Here is a 23,763-nt window from a genome sequence, read left to right on the forward strand (position 1 = left end):
TCAGAGGACACACGATTGGCTAAACTATTCCTATCACACCTACTCAGCCTTTCCCTCCCCTGGCATAACCTTTTATGGCCGATACGAGGATGATATTCTATGCATTGGAGAACCAAATTGCATCATCACTTTACAAGCATCCCTTAGCAACTTCAGCAACAGACTAAAATTCACCATATAGACAGAACAGGATAAATCCATCAATTTCCTAAACTTAACATTAGTTAGAACAAACAACAAAATAGCCACAAAAATATTCCATAAACCCACACATGTCGGAAACTACCTGCACTTCAACTCATACCATCCTTATTCTATTAAGAAATCAATCATCCGAGCACAGTTTATAAATGCTTACAAATTTTCGACTACATGTAATTATCTCAACACAGAAATAAAGAAGTTAACACAGATTTTTCGAAATTGAAATTACCCAACACGGTTAATAAATTTAGCCAACAGAACAGCAAAAAAACCGTCTAAACAATCCAACAACCAAAACAAACTTCCCAACACAAAAAATCATCAAACTGCCATACATCCAGAACACATACAAAGTTTACAAATACATTTTTAAATACACTCTATAAGCTGGTGTTCATCACAAACCAAAAATTGGCAACACTTCTAAAATTACAAATCACACACACACACAAAGAAATATTAGAACACCACAATGTCGTTTATAAATATCCTAGTGAAAAAGATTATGATGTCACCTACACAGGTTCTACTATCAGATCTTTATGGGCAAGACTACAAGAACACTTCTGTGACTGCAACATCCCTATTCCAGAACATCTAAACAATAAGAAATGCAACACCAAAAGAAAAACCGAATACAAAGTATAGGGAAAACAGAAATAGCAGTCCATGCCCTTGAACAGAAATATACCCCGCAAAATTGACAAGGCCATAATAATATACAAGAAAACAAAATAATGCTAAGAATATTGAAAACGATAGCCATAAAATGTGGCAAAAACTCAATAAACATCCACTGGCCCTACACAATCTTCAAGAGTTGGAAGCTCCATAACAAAAAAATTAGATCACTACTCTGACCAATGGGAAATAACACAGATACACCAAAGACAGAAACACAAAGCCGGCATGACATAGACTCCACATCCCCCCACGAGCTCCAAAAACAACGCACTTTCGAAGCGGCTCAAACCCCGTTGCCCCCCCCCATCTTACTTATCGTATCCTTCCCCTATTCCCCCCATCCTCCAAAATGTATTCTCTGTCCACCTTTAATAATAATAATAATAATAATAATAAAACCTAGGTTTTTCAAAAGTTCACACACCCCTTGCCTCAACAATAATTCTCCTACATCTCTCTCTCTTCCCCCATTTTTTCCAAACCCTCTTCTTTTCAATTACTTCCTTCCTTTAACAACAGATGAATATATATCACCACACACTGGGATGCCACTGAATAAGAAGACAGCCAGCATCATTCTACTAAGGTATGTCCAAAATTTTTTCCTCCTATATATTCTTCATATATCTGTATATATAAGACATCAGTAATGCCCTAAAATTTGAATAAAAAGCCAATGACATTATACAGTAAAGAGCCAATATCATTAAAAGGGACACCCCTAAACAAAAATAGGCTAAATAGCCATGAAAATAATATAAGCTCTTATCAAATTTAACTATGATGTTTGAACATTTAAAATAGCAATTTTAAGAAAAAAATGTTTACAAACAAAAGTTTTTAAGTTAGGCTGAATGTAATAACAGCATACATTTCCTAAGAAATGGTGTTTTTACATTATGGAAAATACCAAGAATAGCGATCAGAACTTTACCACCTTTGCTGCGAGTTGCCCGAGATTGTACTACATACTAGGCTACTTGCATTAGCTCACGCTAGTAATCACCGATACTTTTATAGTTTACTATATTCGGCATGAAACTCTCTGATTCCAATCTTTGAGTTTCTTATTCGGTTTTAAAATAATGTGGGATTTAATATCCCCTTAATTTAAATAAAAGTTTTTTAATTAATTCTGCTACTTTGTAAAGAAGGTCTACAGACAAAAAATTATCAACTCAGCTGTAACATACTGATGTTTGTATATTATAATAGGAATAATAATTTATATTTATAAACTTTTAATTGCTAAAACAAATATTTTATGAAATAACAGATTCAACAATAGTCCCTTACCTTTTCTTTTTGAATCAAACTTTTAATGAAAAACTGACCAGAAGGTAATGGAATACTACTACTGGTAGAGGTGAAAGAAGGTGTAGGCAATTTTTTCAAAAGTTTGTAAGCTACTTCAACTTGATCTCTAGCCACCAATTCCAAGATGGTATTGACGCAGGCCCTAGTAGATCCAACCAATATTTTCAGTTGGTCAATCATCTAAAAGAAAGAAAGTAAATCAGCACTGTAAATCATTTTGTAAAAAATTTATCTTAATAAGAAGAAATATAAGGAAATGAAAGGGTATATCCAAACAACTAAAAATGATTTGAATGCTAATTATATGAAGAGCCAAAGGCTTCAATTCGGCGACAAAACTTATTTAAGTTAAAGGGATACTACATCTCATATTGTTTCTTAGCCGAATAAGAAAATCAAAGAGTTTCATGCCGAATATAGTAACTATATAAAGTTCGGCGATTCCAAGCATAAGCAAATACCTGGATACTGCAGCAACTGACCCTTTAGGTAGTGCAAGCTGAGGCAACCCATAGCAAAGGTGGAGCAAGCTCCGATCACTATTCTTGATATTTACCCATAATGTGCACTTAGCTCCTAGGAGCTGTATTATTGTTCTACATTATGAGAAAAGGTCACTACCCAGACCAGTTTCGATTTTTATTGAGGTCTCATCAGTGAGTAGGTAGACCTAGTTAAAACTGCCTTTGTTTGCTATAAATGTATTGCACAAACTCAACAAGAGGAAAAGAGTGTGACCAACTTATAAGCCTTGCTACAAGAAAGAGGAAAAGAGAGGATTACAATTGTCATTAATGTAGATTCTATCTTAATTTGATGATAGAGACAATGATTTGTCTCTATCATCAAATTTCTACCATGTTTCCACAGCACAATGGTGGTAACGATGCTCTCTGGATTAGACTTTGGTCTGAATACAATGTAGAATGAACATATATAAGGGATTTTCAACACAAGATGAGAGTTAGCCAATCTCATACCAAGGTGCAGAGTTTTCCTCCCACAAGAAGATAAACTAATCTTGTAGACACATATCTACATCGTATCCACTCTGAAAAAGGGAAAATCTAAGTAATGTGAAGAACTGCTAACTGTGCTTTTCTGTGAGGTATATAGTATTTAGTGGAAATATTTATGATGAAGTCTAGTTTGGGACCAATGTTTCTCATGGAAATTATAGTTAAGTAGGACAATATTTTATTTATTAAAATCCATATGCCAATTGACTATGGTAATAAACTGATTTACTGCTTCTGAACTAAAGCTCCTATCTTTAAAGAATATTTATTATTAGAGATGGCTATTAAAGAAAGGGAACAGGAACTTCATCTGAAAAATAAAATATTGTATTTTAAATGAAGTTTTTTTTTTTTGTTTAATTATTATTTTGCACATGATGCATATATAGGCTGAAATTTCTGTAATATTGGTATGGTTAAATATTAAGAGCTATGTGAAACTCCTTCACATACTGCTGTCAATCTGTGTAATTGAGAATGTAAAACATTACTTCTATCACATGTATATATATTGGTAGAAATATGACATATGCAAAAATTTATTTTGATTAATAAATATATTATATTCTAAATACATGTAGTTTAAACTTCTTAATCAGAATTTCATTGATCTTAATCTTGAGTTATGAACTGAAATTCTTAACTGGTTTAATTGAATATGGTAGAATAAATAAATAAACTAGGAAATAAAGTTAAGGGGGATAGTAAATCCCATATTATTTTATTTTATTTATTTATTTTTATCGTAGTAAACAAGGAAATCTTAGAGGCAAGTAATGCTGATATATCTTGCTAAATCAAGTTGCTAATGTTGCAATAATCATCATCGTGAGGGATTTAACTATTGTAAAGTTTTCTGAAAAGAGGAACATACATATGAAGGTATAGAAATCCAACACATATGAATGAGTATTTGACTTACTAACAGAGTATGATGTATGTGTGTGTTGAGGCTTAAGTGAAGAATTCATGTTAGAGGTTTAATGGAATATTAACAGCACTGAGAAAGGATTAAAACTAATTTTAATACTTCCAATATTTCATCTCCGTCACAGAGACATCTTCGGGGATTACAAAAACTTTTTGTAACAACACACACACAAATACAATACAAAGTGAAACTAAAGTTCTATCTAGGTGGTGCACCCTCTATCGGCATTTGCAGGTGGCTTGGGATGTAAAGAGGGATCTCTGATAATTAAAGTTTCCCAAATTTTAGTAAGTTTAATGCAACCGTATTTGTTTAAATTAGGTTGATTCCCGAGTGCAGATGCAGATTCAAAGAATAGTCTTTCTTTTTTGAATTTACTATGGTGGGACATGGTAGTTTTTTCCCAGGAGATCCTGTGGGATGTATCCAAAACATGGTCTGCAAGGCCAGATTGACCATAATCGTGTTTGCAGATGTAAGAACTGTGTTCTTCTAACCGGATGGATGCTGACCTGCCTGTTTGTCTGAAGTAGGCAAGTTTTCAGGAACAAGGTACTCTATACACCACAGGCACTGAAAGAGGAGGGAGCTGGTCTTTAGTGGAGCGGATAAGGGTAGCAAGTTTATGGTGGGGCTTAAAAGCTGTATGGAGGTTGTACTTTTTTAATGATCTGGCTATTTTTTCTGAAGTGCCACGGATGTAAGGAATGGTGATGGCATTTCTGAAGTCATGGTCAATAGTCTACATCCAAGAATCCAGTTTACGATGAAAAAGGAAAATAACAATAGTTTACCCTTCCTAGACACCTTAGTAACATGCCTTCCTAATGGTAACCTTTCTTTCTCTGTATATAGAAAACCTACTCATACAGGCAGATATATTCACAAACTCTCCCACCACCACCCCTCCCAGCAATATGGCATTATTAAAACTCTGACCAATAGGGCCCACAATCTTTGTTCCAGTAAAACTGCCCTTTCAACTGAACTCAAACATATACACAACACCTTCCTTTCCCCATTCCCCGACCATCTCTTCAGAAGGACTTCAGAAATGCCATCACCATTCCTTACATCCGTGGTACTTCAGAAAAAATAGCAAGATCATTAAAAAAGTACAACCTCCATACAGCTTTTAAGCCCCACTGTAAACCTGCTACCCTTATCCGCTCCATGGTGAGCTCCCTCTTCTTTCAGTGCCTGGTGTATAGAGGCACTCTCTATATATATGTAAACTTATATATATATGTCTCTATATATATGTAAACTTGCCTACTTCGGACAAACAGGCAGGTCAGCATCCATCCGGTTAGAAGAACACAGTTCTTACATCTGCAAACACGATTATAGTCAATCTGGCCTTGCAGACCATGTTTTGGATACATCCCACAGGATCCCATGGAAAAAAACTAGCTCCACCATAGTAAATTCAAAAAAGAAAGACTATTCTTTGAATCTGCATCTGCACTCAGGAATCAACCTAATTTAAACAAATACGGTTGCATTAAATTTCCCAAAATTTGGGAAACTTTATTCATCGGAGATCCCTCTTTACATCCCAGGCCAACTGCAAATGCCCATAGAGGGCACACCACCTAGATAGGACTTTAGTTTCACTTTGTATAGTATTTGTGTGTGTTGTTACAAAAAGTTTTTGTAATCCCCGAAGATGTCTCTGTGACGGAGATGAAATATTGGAAGTATTAAAATTAGTTTTAATCCTTTCTCAGTGCTGTTAATATTCCATTAAACCTCTAACATGAGAGTATGATGTGATACTAAATGAAGTATCTATGCTATTCTGATAGGGATGAGTGATCATGTAGTTCACATATTATGGCAAACTTACAAGCTAAGAAGCCATCATGCCATTTATTATAACAAGTTGATAAGCTAAGAAGCCATTTTCAGGGATATCACAGCATGAGGGACTAGGTGAGATGGAGTTCAACATGAATACTTAAACCATCTGAATGTAGCTATGTCAGATGACATTCCTAGAGTAGATTCAAAGGATATTATTCTATACGAATCCCAGTCGCAAAAGATTGCAAATCTCTAATATAATAGCATTACATACATAAAACAGCATGGCCTGAAATGAACACCAATTATAAGATTAGAATAGAATTACACTGCGATATTTCAATAATAACAAAGAAAAACAATTAGTGGTATGGATATTTGTACAGAATGCCTACTAAATGGTTTCTTTCCTGAAATTCTCCAAAACAGAAGAGTAAAACGGAAATACCAGCAGGAAGGAAACAGATAAAAAAAACATCAAGAGAATAAGTGGTCTGAATTCAAATTTATGATAAATAACTTGGGCTGCAGATAGATTCGACCAGAAAACTACTGGTCATGGTAGCCTCAACCTATTTAGGCAGATGGGGAGGAAGATGATAATGATTATGGGGAGCTTTCCTCTGGGAAATTTTTTGCTCCACAACCAAGCAAACCTGCCAGGAGAACACATGCAATTTACAACAAAAACACATTACAACGAATATTATATTGGTTTCATAAGATGGTGCTGTATCTGCCCATATGGACCTCACAGTCATTGTATCATCATATGCTAATTAATTAACTTTTGAAGAAAATGTTAGTCTTTTTCTTAAATAATTTTTTTTTTTGTTTTTGTTTTATTTCTTAAAGCAGACACTGATCATTTCTCTCTTTATACAAATGTTCTACCATTATGACAATGGAAATGATTACCAATTCTAAGCAAGCCTATCTGTCTCTTGTGATGAAATCTTTCGTCCTACTGATCAATCACTCTACCAACGTTTTTAAGAAATAACCAAAATGAGAAGTTTAAAATTAAACATTTAAAACTCATATTGCAACCTAATTTTTCAAATTTCTTGGGCATATTTTTATCTGTAGTTCTGAAATCAGGATCTTTGATGCTCCAAGAAATTTTGCTATCATTTTTTAAACCAATCCATGCTTCTTTAGTTATAGTCATTGTTCATTCAAATCATGTGCCTGCAGTTAAGTTTCTTAAGATGTCTGACCTCAGGCATAAGTTTTTCTTGAGCTGGAACAAAGATTTCACTCCTCAGTTAATGATTTTTTTTTTTTTACCTAGTACTGACTACAAGCACTACTGTCCCAATCACAAAAATATGGCATTTTAGTGTAGCTGGATTGCTACTCCAAAAAACTTTTACATTTCCATAAATTAAATCTTTATGGTCTTTATATTTCACTGTATCAAGATTTTCATATATCTCTTGTAAGCACAGCAATCTTCCTTTAGACAAGTCAATATATAATTTCCACTGTCTTGGATATATTTTTGCACTCAAACCAGTTACAGGTTCACAAATATTGCTGCGTTACAGTTAGTGAACCTTCTTGAAAAAAGTATGGTATAATTTATCCACACAACTTCTATACCAAGAAAATTAGGTATTGAGCAAGCAGGTTCTTAGTTTAGAATGTTGATCACAGGATCTGTATGGAGTCCAACAATAAACCTACAGATCTCATTAGATAATTTAATTCACTTTGTTTGAGTTGCTATGGTTCACTTAATGCAGGCTAAAAGTCACGATATTACAAAAACTTTTTTTTTATGTTAATTCAAATCCACAAAAGTCTCAAAACCTGACATATGTTTGAAGTATGAATAGACTAAAGGTTAGGTAATCCATAAGCTCTAGAGACAAAACATGGAATATTTAAAAGTCGCTTTGGATCGTAGGTAGGGTGGTGGTTTCACAGTGGATAATGACAACAATTTTTTTACACAGAAAGTCATGAATGGTTTCATTTGATTCTGAATCAAACACTTCTGAAACATGCTGTTTGATATTTATCCCTCAGAAATTCAACAAATTCACTCTTCTTGTTCCCATACACTATTTACTCCTTCCAATCTACATTCCTATAATTAAAGTCTTCCATTAGGATCACCTTCTTTTTACATGCCCAACTAATTTGCCTAAACACTTCACAGTCAGTATTTTCTGCATTCACTGGCCTATAATATACTAGTCTGTTAATTTCAACTTCACACCACACAAGTTCAAAATCTTCACGTGCTACCATTACTTCAACTCTTTGTAGACACAATTCTTCTATAATCATGAACAGTACTCTCCTCCTCTTTTCACTTTCCTATTCTTCTGGAAAATTGTATATGCAGTACATCATCTGCAGACAAAGTTTCACTTACACCAATTATCTTTGGGGGCGCTGACCCAATCATGCAACAAACTAGGCTCCCTTATTTCAAATAATCCTTACACTTATACACAAACATAACAATCTCAATGTCTTTAAAGGCCATCTCACCAACACCCTCTACTGTACCACTATACCACACCTTTCTCTTCAGTCTGACCACTCTCTTTCCTTGATCCTGACTCCGATTGCCATTCATATGTATCTTATTTCCACCTTGTCCAGCCACAATCACATTTTCAACCTTCTGTCCATCTTCCTCCTGCCTTACAACCTGTTTACCTTGCTATAAATGAAAGTACTGATCCAATCAATGCAACAAACTTAGCTCTCTTATTTCAAACACTCCTTATATTTGCATACAAACTAATTACCCTTTGCTCATTAACACTAACTTCTTGATTCTGTGCCTTCTCAGCAAACAATTGCTTCTCTAAATGTCCAACACCAACCCATTCAAATCCAATCCATCAACTTTAAACCATTCCAACTTCCCTTCAAATTCACTTCACAGATTCACACCCTTTGTCTCACACAATTCAGCAATCTTACTATTCATGATCTCTGCTCTCCTTCTCAACTCACTATTACTATATCTGGGCAACATGCTAATAACTTTCCAACAATACTATTATCCTTTATCTCCCATAAGAACTTCCTCAAGCCCCAATCAACATTCGTTTTTTTTCCCCTACTATCTAAGTCATTCATACCCACAGCTGCCACTAATTCTGAGCTCACTCTTTCTTTCTCCGCAAAGCATCAGTTATTTGTTTCAATGTTCCAGCAGGATGCATGTCTTGGATATTTTATTTATCACATCTCTAATGACTGAGTCCATATACAATGCTATGTTATCCTTTAACTCTTTCTTCATAATACTAACTTCCTCATTCTCAATCACAATGGCCAATCTCTTCTTTAGATGCTTAATCTCATCTTCCAGATGCTTCATTTCAGCCAACCTTCACTTTCATCAACTCTTTCCTAAGCTCTTCCATTCTGTTCACTTTGTTATCATTATTAACATTCCCATCTGTTTACTACCAGTGACACTAGCTCCTGTTTCAAGATGCTCTTAACCTATCATTACACTTTTCATATAGATCAATACTTTGTTTTTGTTCACCCTAACAATCCACAAATCTTTCACATTTTTCGATGCATACATAAAACAATTCTCGCAATGCATCCATAAGAATAATTCAGGGTGAAACTGAATCCTGTGCCACAGCTTTCCATGACACAGACATGCAATTTCTTAAGGATAATTAATTAAAAGAAACACACATATTAACCACAGTGAAAATTATTTAATTGTAAATATTTCATCCTAAGTATCTTAGGACATCATCAGTACAGTAGTTTAAAACAATAATAGGAATAACATACAGTTAGGGCACATGATTACAATACAATCTCATTAAACGTGCGTAACGTGTTACAGACAAAAAAAAAATAATAATAATAATTATTATTATTATTTAACACAGTTTTGTATGACAATTTCCCATACTTTATAGGAAATTGTTATACAAAATTGTATGACAAATCCCTAAAGTATGGGAAATTGTCATACAAAGTTGTGTTAAATAATTATTATTATTATTTTATTTTTTTAATTTTTTTTCTGTAACACGTCAGGCACATTTAATGAGATTCTATTGTAATCATGCGCCCTAACTGTATGTTATTCCTATTAAATATTCACAGAAATCTGGCCTCTCTCAACACGAAATTGAAAATCCAAACCATAGGATCCATTGGGAAAAGTCTAAACTTTTACATAGATCTTTATATAAACATGAACGTTTATACAAAAAAAGTTCTGAAGCCCTACTACACAGATCAAACTTAAACCGCAACGACGTTCTTACTATTCCTAAAGTATGGGAAATTGTCATACAAAATTGTATTAAATAATTATTATTTTTTTATTTTTTTTATTTTTTTTTTTTCTGTAACACGTTACGCATGTTTAATGAGATTCTATTGTAATCATGTGCCCTAACTGTATGTTATTCCTATTATTGTTTTAAACTACTGTACTGATGATGTCCTAAGATACTTAGGATGAAATATTTACAATTAAATAACTTTCACTGTGGTTAATACGTGTGTTTCTTTTAATTATGATCGCACCACAGGGTTCGTTATTTAAAAAAAAAAAATTCTTAAGGATGCCATTTTCAGAAAGCATAACCAGTAAGAACACAAACGAACAAAATTACAGCACACACTATTGAAGAACATTTACATTTTACATTTCCACAGTGGTATGTGACATTCAAGAGACATGATCTAGAGTCAATATCAATACTTGAAGTAGAAAAAAGAATCAAAAACATGAAATGTGGAAACAGCTGGAATAGGTGATATTCAATCAGAATGGCTCAAATATGAAAGTATAAAATATTTAAATATGGCTATAATGCAAAATTCAGAAGGCCTGGTCTAAAGGCTGAATTCCAGATGACTGGAGTAGGGCTCTCATGGTACCCATCTATCAAAGGGAAATAAAACAATGAGTTTAATGAAGAATTTTGTTGAGCATTCCTGATAAGATTTGTGTAAACATACTTGAGAAAAGGCTAAGAAAAACTGTGGAAGGGAAACTTGGAAAATAACAAGCTGGATTACATAAATCTTAACAAGTTACTGGAATCAGATTTTCACTTTAAGACAAATAATTGAGAAATTATGCAACTATAAAGAAATGAAATTTTAAGTCCTGAAGATTTAGAAAAAGAAAGTGACAAGGTGCCAAGAGAAAAGCTGCTCAAAACACTACAATTATATGGTATAAATGGGAATTCTATTAAGCAATACATAGTCTATATTTAAGTTGTCAGGAGTTAGACGTGAAGGAGGTACAGAAAGATGGTCCAATGCTAAATGTGGGACAAGGGTGCACATTATCTCCACTGTGATTCATCATCTATATGGTTCAGATTATGAAGGAAAGTGGCATTAAACCTAATATCAAAATTGAAGATCTCTCTCTCTCTCTTCATGCAGATGATGTTATACTCTTAAACAATCAAAGTCTGCAGGATCTCAAACTAAACTGAATAACTGTTGTAATAAATTTGGTATGAAAATCAGCAATAAAAAGACAAAGACAGTTAAAACAGAGAGAAACATTGAAAACATCAACTGTATTCTGAATGAAGAACCTATAAAACAAGTAAAACATTTCAGCTATTTAGGCACAATTTTTTTGTTAGAATGACAAATTAAATATGGAAATAGACAAGAGAATTAGCAACACTGGTATAGTAAGAAGTCAACTGAATAAATTTATACAAAATAATATAAAAATTAGTGAAAAAACTAAACTAGATGCATACAAGATGGTGTTCAAACCAATTTTAGCTTATGGATCTGAGTGCTGGGTTAGAAATAAAATACTTTATTAAAGACTGGTTGGTTTATGGTTTATTGGTGCAAGGACAGTGAAGGCCACACTTGCAGCATAGCCATAGTCAGGGATAAATTAGTAAATAATATGTATGTACAAAAAAATTAAATTAAGCAATGCAGTATTTACATATAAATAAAATTTATAATTAAATCTATCTGCATAAATTAATTCTTTGTAAAAATTAAAAAGTGCAATTTCTCTGAGTCTAATAATATCTCCTTGACTGTATATGGTTTGGCTAGATACGTAAAAATTCCATTCCTCTCTCATGTGAAGTGCTGGTACCCATCTATGACAAATGATAACACACGTGTTGCATTTTTCACACAGATGGATCATCAGCCCTCAGTAAATAAGAATGCATAAGATGACTGTGACCTATGCAGAGTCTAGCAAAAACAACTTCCTTTCTCCTGTTTCTATGTTGACTAGACTGCCAATCTTAATTTTAGACTTAATATCATGTAATTTGTTTGCCAGTACTTCCTGCTATGAAGACTGCCACTGGAAGCTTTGGACTTATAAACTGTTTGTATATGGTACTGTCAAACAGTATGTGGAAAAAGTATGAGCTGATCTAGCAGCTGCATCTGCAGTCTCATTCCCCTTAATTCCAAGGTGGCTGGGAACCAAACATCAAAATTAAGGGTCTTCATTGTTTACAACAGGTGTAACATTTCATAGAGTACTGGATATTAATTATATACAGGCACACTGTAAAGAACTCAGCGAGTCTGTATAAATTATATGTTTTCAGTAGAAGTTTTCTTTTATATGCACAAGTGTGAGCTGAATGGCATGCAACTCTGTTTGTATAATTACTGCAATCAGGTGGAATTTGGTTGGAAATAGTAATGTCAGGAAATAGCAGCACAGCAACAGAGGTGTCAATTCTTGAACCATCGGTATAGGTCAAGAAATAAGAGTGAGCTGCTCTGTGTGCATTAAACAATTACAGGTAGACAGGTGATGGAGAATGACAGGTGATGTCTGTAGTTGACAAAGTAAGAGTTTGCAAGATGGAGTGTAAATTTGCCATGGACAGAAGCTATTATGTTGGGTGCAGGCAATATTATCAACATTCATGCCAACAGCTTACATGGTCTCTTGTAAGAGATACCACTCCATGTAGGATACTCTGGAAGAGACTTTATTTTTAGGGCATAATTAAGAGCCAACTGTTTCCATCTAAGTGACAGAGCCAGTTCATTTGCTCCAACATAAAGACTAAAGTGGACAATGTATGAAAGGCACCAGTAGCTATCAATATACTTTGAGAATGAATGGGATACAACCATTGCAGGTTATTCTTCCTAGCAGAACAACAGACTTGAGACCCATAATGCAGCTCTGAATGTATAACTGCATGATAAAGATGAAGAATGAAGATCAATCTGCATTCAGTAGAGGATAAAGTGCAAAGGATATTCAATATCCTTTGAATCTGTTAGTTGATGGATGTGTGTAAGGAATGGAAATTTTCTGTCAAAGATGAGTACCAAGAAATTGGCTTTGGTTGCTCTTGAAATAACAGTTTGTCCCATTCTTCAGGATATGGGTGGAGTATACTTTCAACAGAAGTGTACACAGACCCTTTTTTCTACTGAAAACCTGAACCCATTATTAAGAGCCCATAGAGAGACACAATCAACACTGTTTACTGAAGTTGTATTTTAATTATCCTCATGTTATGGGAGTGACAGTAATATGTGAAGCCATCAACATATAGAGCATCTCTTTCAGTGGGAGGAAGCTGTTCAGCAATTGAGTTAACTTTGATAGCAAAAAGTGTCACACTTAAGACACCCTGTTCTTGATGATATGGCTGAGATAGTGTACTTCCCACGCTGACTTGGAAAGCTCACTTAGGCAGAAAGTTTTTAATAAATACAAGAAGGTGTCCTCTGAGACCCAGGTTATAGAGGTCTTTTAATATGCTATATCTCCAGGCTGTCACATGTTTTCTCCATGTCAGAACACTGAAACTAAATGTTCTTGCTTCAAGAATGCATCTCTTATACTAGTTGTTAAATGGACCAAACAGTTGAAAGTTGAATGATATCTACAAAAGCCATATTGCAAAGAAGATCTTTGCTTTCTAAATACCAGAGAAGTCTGGAATTAACCATTTTCTCCAATATCTTACAAAGGCAGATGGTTAGTGCAACAGGTTGATAATTATTTGCATGCATTGGATCCTTTCTAGTTTTGGGATAGCAATGACAACTGACTTATGCCAAAAATCTGAAAACTCTTCCTCTGCAAGTATTCTGTTGCATAGTGAAAGAAGGAGATCGATAGAAAATGATGGAAGATGTTTTATCATTCTATAACGGATGTCATCAGGCCCTAATGCACTAGGTGATGAGGTAAATTGGAACCAAACAGTAGCGCACTCAGGATTTAATCTTGGGGGGGGGGGGGGGTTGAGCAGATGATTTGAGAATACACACTATGCATCACATATGACCTACACCTGAGCATCAGCAATGATCAATAATTCATAAGTAGTATAGAAATAGAAGGCATGACACAACATAAACAAAAAAATGAATTTTAATTAGGAAAAGATTTTTGGAAAATTTTCTAGTATTTTTTTCCTTTTTCAAGGGTGGTTCAGGGCCCCCTTGAACATATCTCATCTATAACATCAAGGAGATCCCATTCTGATATCATTCCTCTACAAGAATTGAGTGCTTTATGAAGTGTTACTATGATTGACATTCTACCCACTGATGTTGCTCTCAGCAGTTTCTCAGAATGTTGCTGACATTATGCTTCCACTAGGATATCACTGGAATGTAGTTTCTTCACACTTTTGGGAGATCCTGCCAGTCCTTCTAAATCCTTTTGAATAAAGAAGGGTAACATTTTCCCTATTGGCTTTTCACCTGTTGTGTGAATGATCAGGAACATTGGTATGTTTGTATTGGTATCACATATCTTTTGTTTCTTACTTCTGTTACCAAATGCTGTATCTACCAATCAGTACTTGGTTGAGACCTTCTTAGGGCCCCTGAAACATTTGAGGATGAGGAATTTGTGCTTAAGAGATTTCTGGTTTGGCAAGAGTTTCCTACCCACCACAGAGTTACATGTGGATACCCTCTGACCAGCAAGCAATGATTGTGTGCAGGAGTGGAATGCCAGGCTACCCCAGACACTACCAGCACCTCTGCAAGCCTTGGGTCCCGACCCTAGACCACTAGCCGAATGATTCTGGCCAAGTCATCCAAGACCATCCATCTTGCTAAAGCAGAAGCCAGAGTAGTGCAAGACTATAAGGATCCCCCTTTCCAGATGTCTACAGGTCGCACCACACAGCAAACATGGCAGCAGAGCATTGGGATATTGTGATCGAGGCCTAGGGAAAAAAGATTCAGAAGTAGAGTGAAGAAAATACAGGAAGAAAAGCAAAGAAAAAGAGGAAGAATGAAAATAGCCAATACCATAACTGGTATTGGCCCTTTTCATTCTTCTGGGAGGTCCCCTCCACCACAAATAGGTGCCCCCACAGGGAGGGGATCAAAGACTGGAAACCACAGATATGAGAGTTCTGAGAAAGATTAAGAAGGGGGATAGTATAAATTAATTTGTAAGAAAATTTTCAAATGAAAGTTAATGATGTAAATTTTTCATGTCGTACCATCATAATATCCTGTACCCTTCCCTTAAGGTAATCAGGAATTTGATGATGAGTACATTTTTCCTGCATATTCAAAGAAATCTAGTGAATGAATTTTGATGTTAGATTCCACACATTTTATATTGAGCAATTAATCAGAAACAAAAGATTTCCTATTGTATTAACAGCATAATATCATCATAATATGATCATAAGCTCATAACTATCTAAAAGTAAAATCTTCCCACTTTCTGTTGTTCCACTTTCATCCTGATTTGATATCTTCCCATAGTGACCCTTCATTCAATCTGCTGCATCATGTAATTTATGGTATTTAATACGACTCTCAGCATGTTAGTGATATGGAATTAAATCTAACGAAACAGCATATAGGGAATTACTGATATATTACAGCCTGAATTTGAGCACATATCTATACATTTTGGTATGCCATCAGAGAACGAACTTACTTCATCAACATACTGATGATGTTCATTGACAGAAAGAGAAAATATGATGTCTAGATAATTTTTATTTTCAATAAAAGCTTCATTCTGTTCTGCCTCAAGAATATAATGACGTATTGATTCGATATCACCTTTCTCTGCATAAGCACAGAGTAGAGTTGTATAGGTATCTGAAGTTGGTTCAAGCTGAGCATTCCTGCAAAAATAAAATATCACTAAGATTTGTAACAAAAATACAAAAATCATGTATTATTAACAATTAAGATTCATGTACAGTCATAAACTAAAATGGGTTCAATTTTGATATAATGATTAAAATTCTCTCCAGAAAAGAGATAATATATATATATATATATATATATATATATATATATATTCTTATGAAGAATTCTCTGTTTGAGAATTCTGCATAAGAATGTTATCTGTTAATAACGAAACAAAAAACAAAAATTACAGTTTTTCTTTTCTGAGAGAATTAAGTAGCATTAACAGAGTGGACTACCAGTGTAAAGAATATCACATGCACTTATTATTTAAAACTACTCAAATGATTTAACCAGAGTTCGAATGCTATTGAACCACTGCAAACAACATCACTATTGCTAATTACAATTAGCTGGAGACAACATTAAAATTCCAAGCCCAACATGTTCTAATACTGAATGCATGTGTGATATTTATTTATTGTGTAAAAATAAATCAGAAGTTATTTATACATGACAGCCTAATCCAGTGCATCCATCCACATGAAAGGATTTAACATGACTGGAGAACAGGGTTACTCTGCTTAATGTTTATAATGCATGGCTGCTGAAAACAACATGCTCTGAAATAGTTTGCACATGCATTTGTCTCTTGCATAACCAAAAGGAAACTGAAGGTATTATAAATACATTTAACACAAGAAAGCTTTTTAAGTGAGTGCACTCTCCTAGATAACTTGTCTTCAGTTTAATGAGATAGTTTATGGTTTTTACTCAAAATTGCCGGCTGGTTGGCCGAGTGGATAGGGTATCCGCTCTTCAGCCAAAAGGCTGCTGGTTCGAATCCCGCCGTGGGCATGGATGTTTGTGATTGTCTATGGAAATACCAGTGTGGTGGTTGGTGGTAGATGGTGTTGGTGTAGTTGCAGTCAGTTGGTGATTGAATGCTGGAGACGGAGTTGTAGAGCAGGTGCCCTCCCTCGATGAGCCCTGGGACTCCCTGGAAGTGTCAAATAATAATAATAAATAAATCGATGCTGTTGGCACACTCTCCCTCGATGAGTCTTTGGACTCCCTGGAGGTGTCACATAATAATAATAATTAAAGAGGTGCACTGTGATTATGCTGTCTGCTTATGTAAACAGAATAGTATGTAAGCGCATTCTCTATGAGTAAAAAAATCTTATAATATCATAGGAAAGTGTGGGCAAATGAGGTCTATTTTAAGGAATATGGATGGCAGTAGACATTGTGACTTGACATATATAAAAAAGAGTAACAGAGCTGAAAATATTATGAGTTACTGGATGCAGAGAATAATACCAGCTTCGTCAATTATTCATATACACCTTATATACACAGGATTTAGTAAAAGTGAGTAAGTGAGAGATTATTTTTGAGAATGGAAATTGTGCATTCGTCAGCAGATTGGGATGTCTGTGCTTCCAAATTTACAGGGAATTACAATATTAAGAATAAATGAAAAGGGAAGTTTTAAATGAAGCCGGCAAGAGTGGACTTACCGCAGAAATTCCCCTAATTTGCCTGTAGATTCTGTTTTCACAAAGAAAATAACCAGATTGAATGACTAAGTTGAATAATTTCACTATATCTGGTGAAAATGCTCATGAGAGCAAATGAAGTGTGTCTTCTAAAGGTACGTAGTAAAAAGTAATTCAATATCGAAACTTACCATTAAATCATTAGGCTGTTTGGAAATCTTTTCACTTTATCAGTGGAATTTTTTATGAAAGAACAGGAATTACCAATATAAGATTTTAATAAATGTGCCAAAAACTTTGCTATACAATGTGTTGGAGAATCTATATAGCAAACAATTGGACAAGGAGGAATGCCTTCCATGTAGATCTTTGGCAAACCAAAGGAGTGGGAGGGGGGGGGGGGCCTAGCAAAATAAGTTTTTAGTTTGTGTATGGTATTTTTATCAAGGGTTATGACTTCATCTAAGGATAAGTAATTTTTTCAGTTGACTGTTGGTGGGGTTGTTGTTATTATTATTATTACATGACACTGCCAGGGCATCTAAAGATCCATCAAGGGAGAGCACCTACTCTACAACTCTCTCTCTCTCTCTCTCTCTTCACCACTCAATCCACCAACTACAATGAACCACAACTACACCAACACCATTTACTGCCTACCACCACTAGTATTTTCATAAACAATCACAAACACCCACGCCCATAGTGGGATTCAAACCCACAGTCTTTTGGTTGGAGAGCCGATACACTAACCATTCGGCCAACCAGGCTGGCATCCATTTGATTATGATCCATTTCCTGGCACACTGATCTATCACACAGTAAAAGAGAGATTTTCGTTTGTAATTTGCAGTGTCCTTAACTACTGTGACTTTATTTTTGTCAGATTTTGCAATACTGAGATGACTATTATATACAGGGTGTTCAGGCTGGAGGTATCCAAAAATACACACATAGATCTCAGCATCTATAAGGCTTATTAAAATATTTTTTTATTATACAGAGTAACTCACCAAGTTTTTATGAAGGTTAACAAAGTTCAATATGGGCATCTTTTGTATACAATACTCGAGCTCTTGCCAAGTGTTCTCCAGCATCTGAGGCATTATTAGAGCAACTACCACAATGATAAGCTGTTTAATCATCCAAATCTCAAGCTTTACTCGCAAAATCGCAAATACATCCAATGGAGTAATAACCAAAGGTCTAGGTGGCCAGGCAGCTGGTCCTTCTCTTCTGATCCAACGACCTGGAAATAGTCGTTCTTATGCTGTTTTTGCACATGTGCACTAGTAATCTTGAAAGTGTGACAAAACAAATCTTGGAGAGATTTCCTATTGACTGAGCTTCAGTTTGAGAAAATAGAATGAGTGGTTCTCACATTATAGGATGTTATTTTTGGATACCTCTAGCCTGGACGTGCTATTAAGGATTGTAAAGCTTTAATTTCTGCTAATGGGATGTTTGTAGGAGAAAACTTTGATTTCAGTAGTGCAGACAAGACTTCTAGGTGAAATTTATTGGCATCATCACTAGAGAGTGAGAGTGGATAAATTCCATTCAATGTTAAAAATGAAATTCTGTTCAATGTTGCTGGCCAGGTTGACCAAGTGGTTAGCATACATGCTCTCTAACCAGCAGGCTGCAGGTTCTAATCCTGTTGTGGACATGGATGTTTGTGACTGTCTTTATGTGGAAGATGAATTTTATTGCCTGGTGTGAGACTACTTCCCTTGCTTACTGGAGGTCTGAAGTGGCTTAAAAAAGTTCCATGTTTGGTCTCTAGAGCAGGATTTCTGGATTATGTAAAAAATAAATTTAAAATACAAAAAATACATAAAATACATAATATTGATAAAAATAGAGGGGGGAGGATCCTTAACCCACCCACAGTACAAAATGTACTATGTTACACAAATAACCTTTCATCAGTGGGAAGAACATAAAAAAAAAAGGAAATCTAAGTAAAATAGCTTTTTGTGAACTGTGGCAAATTCATGTCCTTTGGAAAGAATAAGAATTCCACTTTCTGTTAAGGGGCATCCTGAGATGTTAACCACCCAATTATCTGGAAATGTAAGATGTGAGTCTAGCTTAGAGATAAGGGCATTGAATTTGTGATCTAACTGTAGCTGGTGTTATAGTAGGATATAGCTAACTTAAATGATTGGTGAAGAGGGCATTTAGCAATCATACAAACTACATGAGATAGTTGATTTCTAATTTTTTTAATATTATATAGCTTACTAGCTTTCTTCCTAAGGTGAGATCATCAACACAATTTAAGTTAGCTATATCCTACTATAACAATACCTCTGTTCCATTTCTCCTATGGATAAATTCTAATAAATTCTCCACATAGGTTAACAAGATATGTAGAGAATTTATTGCAATCACATTTGCAATCAGCACAGACATCTGAGCCATATGCCTCTTTCTGTTTTAACCAATCAGTTTGGTGACTAGTTTAAACCAAAAATTAGTATAATTAAATATTTCTCTAAGAATTCTCCACAGCATGATATGATTAACACAACTGAATGCCACTGCACAATCTAAGAAATATGCAAACTGAACATTATTCATTCATGATTACAATATGTGACCATTATTATATACAATTATTCATAATTACAATTACAAATTTGGTATCCTTCAATGAATCCTGATTGTTCTTTAGGTTGCTTTCCAATATGCAATAGAGATAAAGACATTAGTTTATAATATTTATAAATATTTTAATAGCAAGTGCTACTGTTCTTCATTTTTCTTAAGTGTTATCCTTTTTGGTAGAAATATTAGGACTGTGTTCACATTATATTACAGATTCGGCATAAAAGTTATACATAATATTAGCTGTACACAATAAAGGTTCAAAATTACATAACATATTAGTGCTATAGCATTATGTATGGACAAGAAGTTAAGGAGAGTATTTTTTTTTTTGAACAGCTGAAGGGCAATAGTGAAGAGAAAGTGTTCTAAGGAACAGAAGTATAGACAAGAAATTATATCCTTGTTTTAATCTTATACCCAAGTAATGAAGATACTTCACTGCAAACTTTGCTTACTCTTGGGTGAAGGATTAAAACAAGAATTTTTAATCAATCCCATACAAAAAAGGTTTTGTAACCTCTCTTGTATGGGATGATATTAACAACCCTCAATATACTCTCTTCACTTCATTCTACTTGCTAACTGCAAGTAGAATGAAGTGAAGTACGTTTAGTATAAATATACTAACAAAAGAACTCCATACCCAAGAAACAAAGGAAATCGCAGGGAAACAGAAGAAATCAAATTGCAAGAAACCAAACAAAGGAAATTACAGAAAACAGAGCAAAAAATATACACACACACACACACACACACACACACACACACACACACACACACACACACACACACACAGATATATATGTGTGTGTAGAAAGTTCCCAAGATATTTTAAACCAACCAAGTAATTTTATAAACTTGTTTTTTTTTTTTTTTTTTTTTTTTTTTTTTTTTTTTTTTTTTTTTTTACTCCTTCTCCCAAGTAAGCAAAACAGTTAAGTTTGCACCTGAACATAGTTCAAGTCTAAAAGGTAGTGCAACACCAGGGCAACTCGTTGTAAAGGTGGGTAAAGCTCTGATCGCTATTCTTAGTATTTCCCATAATGTAAAACACATCTCACTAGAAGATGTATACTGTTATACATTATGGGTGGGGGAGGGTCACTACCCAGAGTGGTTTCAACCTTTTTTGAGGTCTCCTCAGTGAGCTAGACCCTGAAATACCAAGGTTTTTAGTAATACAGAGCCTTATCAACTTTACCTATACAAGTTACTACAAGGTGCTTTTACTTTGAATAAGAAACTCTGGATGAGATAAAGATGTGAAAATTTTTTACCTTGGGGATAATATATATTAAGGATACCAAGTAATTTTATAAACTTGATTTTTTTTTACTGCTTCTCCCATGTAAGCAAAACAGTTAAGTTTGCTCCTGAACATAGTTCAAATCTAAAAGGTAGCCCTGGTGTTGCACTACCTTTTAGACTTGAACTACATTCAGGTGCAAATTTAACTGTTTTGCTTACTTGGGAGAAGGAGTAAAGAAAACCAAGTTTATAAAATCTTGGTATCCTTAATATATATTATCCCCAAGGTAAAAATTTTTCACATCTTTATCTCATCCAGAGTTTCTTATTCAAAGTAAAAGCCTTGTAGCAACTTGTATAGGTAAAGTTGATAAGTCTCTGTATTACTAAAAACCTTGGTATTTCAGGGTCTAGCTACTCGCTGAGGAGGCCTCAAAAAAGGTTGAAACCAGTCTGGGTAGTGACCCCCGCCTCACCCATAATGTATAACAGTATACATCGTCTAGTGAGCTGTGTTTTACATTATGGGAAATACTAAGAATAGTGATCAGAGCTTTACCCACCTTTACAATGAGTTGCCCTGGTGTTGCCCTACCTTTTAGACTTGCACTACGTTCAGGCGCAAACTTAACTGTTTTGCTTACTTGGGAGGAGTAAAAAAAAAAACCAAGTTTATAAAATTACTTGGTATCCTTAATATATATTATCCCCAAGGTAAAAAATTTTCACATATATATATATTATCCCCAAGGTAAAAAATTTTCGCATATATATATATTATCCCAAAGGTAAAAAATTTTCACACACACACACACACACATATATATATACATATATATATAGCAAGAAATTAAAAAACTATGTGAAACAGAACGAAGAAAATTGCAGGGGGGGGGAAAAAACATAAACATACAGGGAATAGAACAAAAGATATCACAGACATCAAAACAAAGAAAACAGTACACTGGCAATAGAACACAAAAAAATTGGCTAGAACAATGACAATATGAAAATACAAATGCAAGTAACAATGGGAGACAAAGGAAAGAACTACTAGAATATATGGAATCATAAAAATGAAAATCCAGAATTAATGTTCAAATTTCAAATTGTTACCTTAGCTTAAATTAATGCCACTGACCTGAACTCTATAATAAACTAAATATGTACAGTCTGTACCATTAAAATGAAAAATAACCTAAAAACTACAGTAGTCAAGTCAAAGACTAGTGTTAAGCTTGTCACCTCTAATTACAAACAGAAGGTTACAGAAGAAATGAACATGAGTTTGCATTGTCAGCCTGAATGAAGGGAAAAATGATTGACAGTATTTCTTTAATTTGAAATTTAAGTAAGAGTTATGAAATTTCTTTGAGCAGCAGCTCATTTCGCATTTGAGACTATAAGGTAAAAAATTCTAAATTTTTCATCATCATCAAATTCCTGACATGTACCCTCAAGGGATGTACAGGACATGATAGTACTACATGAAAAATTTCCATCATTACTAACTTCCTATCTACAATTTTCCTCCAAATCAGTCTGTTACTTGTCAAGACTCCAACATTATCAGATCTTATATTTCTATCGTCTAAGGAACTTTGTACCATATCAATCCACCTATATCTTGGTCTTCCTCTGGGTCGTTTTCCTGCCAACCTGGCAGAGAACACTTGTTTTGCTAATTTTTCCTTGCCAATATAGAAAATGATGCTACAACATGACTTCTAAATTTTTAATAGTAAAAAAATTTTTTTGCAAATTTTTAATTGTAAAAGAATAAATTCTTACAGTATATATACACATATTTATTATAGTATTTTATTATGAAGATTTCAAGTAAGTGACATTAAGTTAATGGAATGTTTTGAAATTTAAATGTTAATTTTAGATTTTTATTTTTCAAGATTTCATACTCTTATAGTTGTTTGTTATGTCTCCTATTATCGTTTACATCTGTACTTTTCGACATTGTCATTTTGTGTGTATTCCTGCCAATCCATCATGTTCTGTCTTCAATGTCTGATTTCCTGCCTATTTCTTTCATTCTGTTTCCCGTGATTTTCTTTTGTTTTTCAAAATACTTCATGTCCCACTATTTTATTTTAATACTTTTTTTTACTGCCATTTGCCATGCAATTCAGTTCACTAAAGTCAAAGTTTTCAGCATTTGCTGTTCACAATAGTGACCTTAAAATAGCATTGGTTCTATGGGAGTTTTCTATAATTTGTTATAGAACATCGTTTCAATACTGTGGTGTTCACTACAGTGTCTACAGCAAACTGCTCTATGAAAAAAGTTCTCTTGTATGAATAAACAACT

General features: G+C 34.3%; 1 protein-coding gene across 1 annotated transcript in view; it reads right to left on the bottom strand.

Annotated features, from left to right (window-relative positions):
• The window catches only part of LOC150098383 (leucine-rich PPR motif-containing protein, mitochondrial-like), a 446,274-nt gene that overhangs the window by 345,207 nt on the left and 77,304 nt on the right, over positions 1–23,763 (bottom strand). The window contains exons 8-9 of the mRNA XM_090405178.1: positions 15,875–16,067; positions 2,185–2,385 (exon numbers count right to left, since the gene is read on the bottom strand). Of these exons, the coding sequence (XP_090261304.1) occupies positions 2,185–2,385; positions 15,875–16,067 (394 nt within the window). The remainder of the gene's footprint in view (positions 1–2,184; positions 2,386–15,874; positions 16,068–23,763) is intronic.

This window comes from Typopeltis vanoorti, chromosome 15 (genome assembly GCF_054136105.1).
Source record: "Typopeltis vanoorti isolate ZY-2024b chromosome 15, IOZ_Tvanoo_1.0, whole genome shotgun sequence".
Lineage (NCBI taxonomy): Eukaryota > Metazoa > Arthropoda > Arachnida > Uropygi > Thelyphonidae > Typopeltis > Typopeltis vanoorti.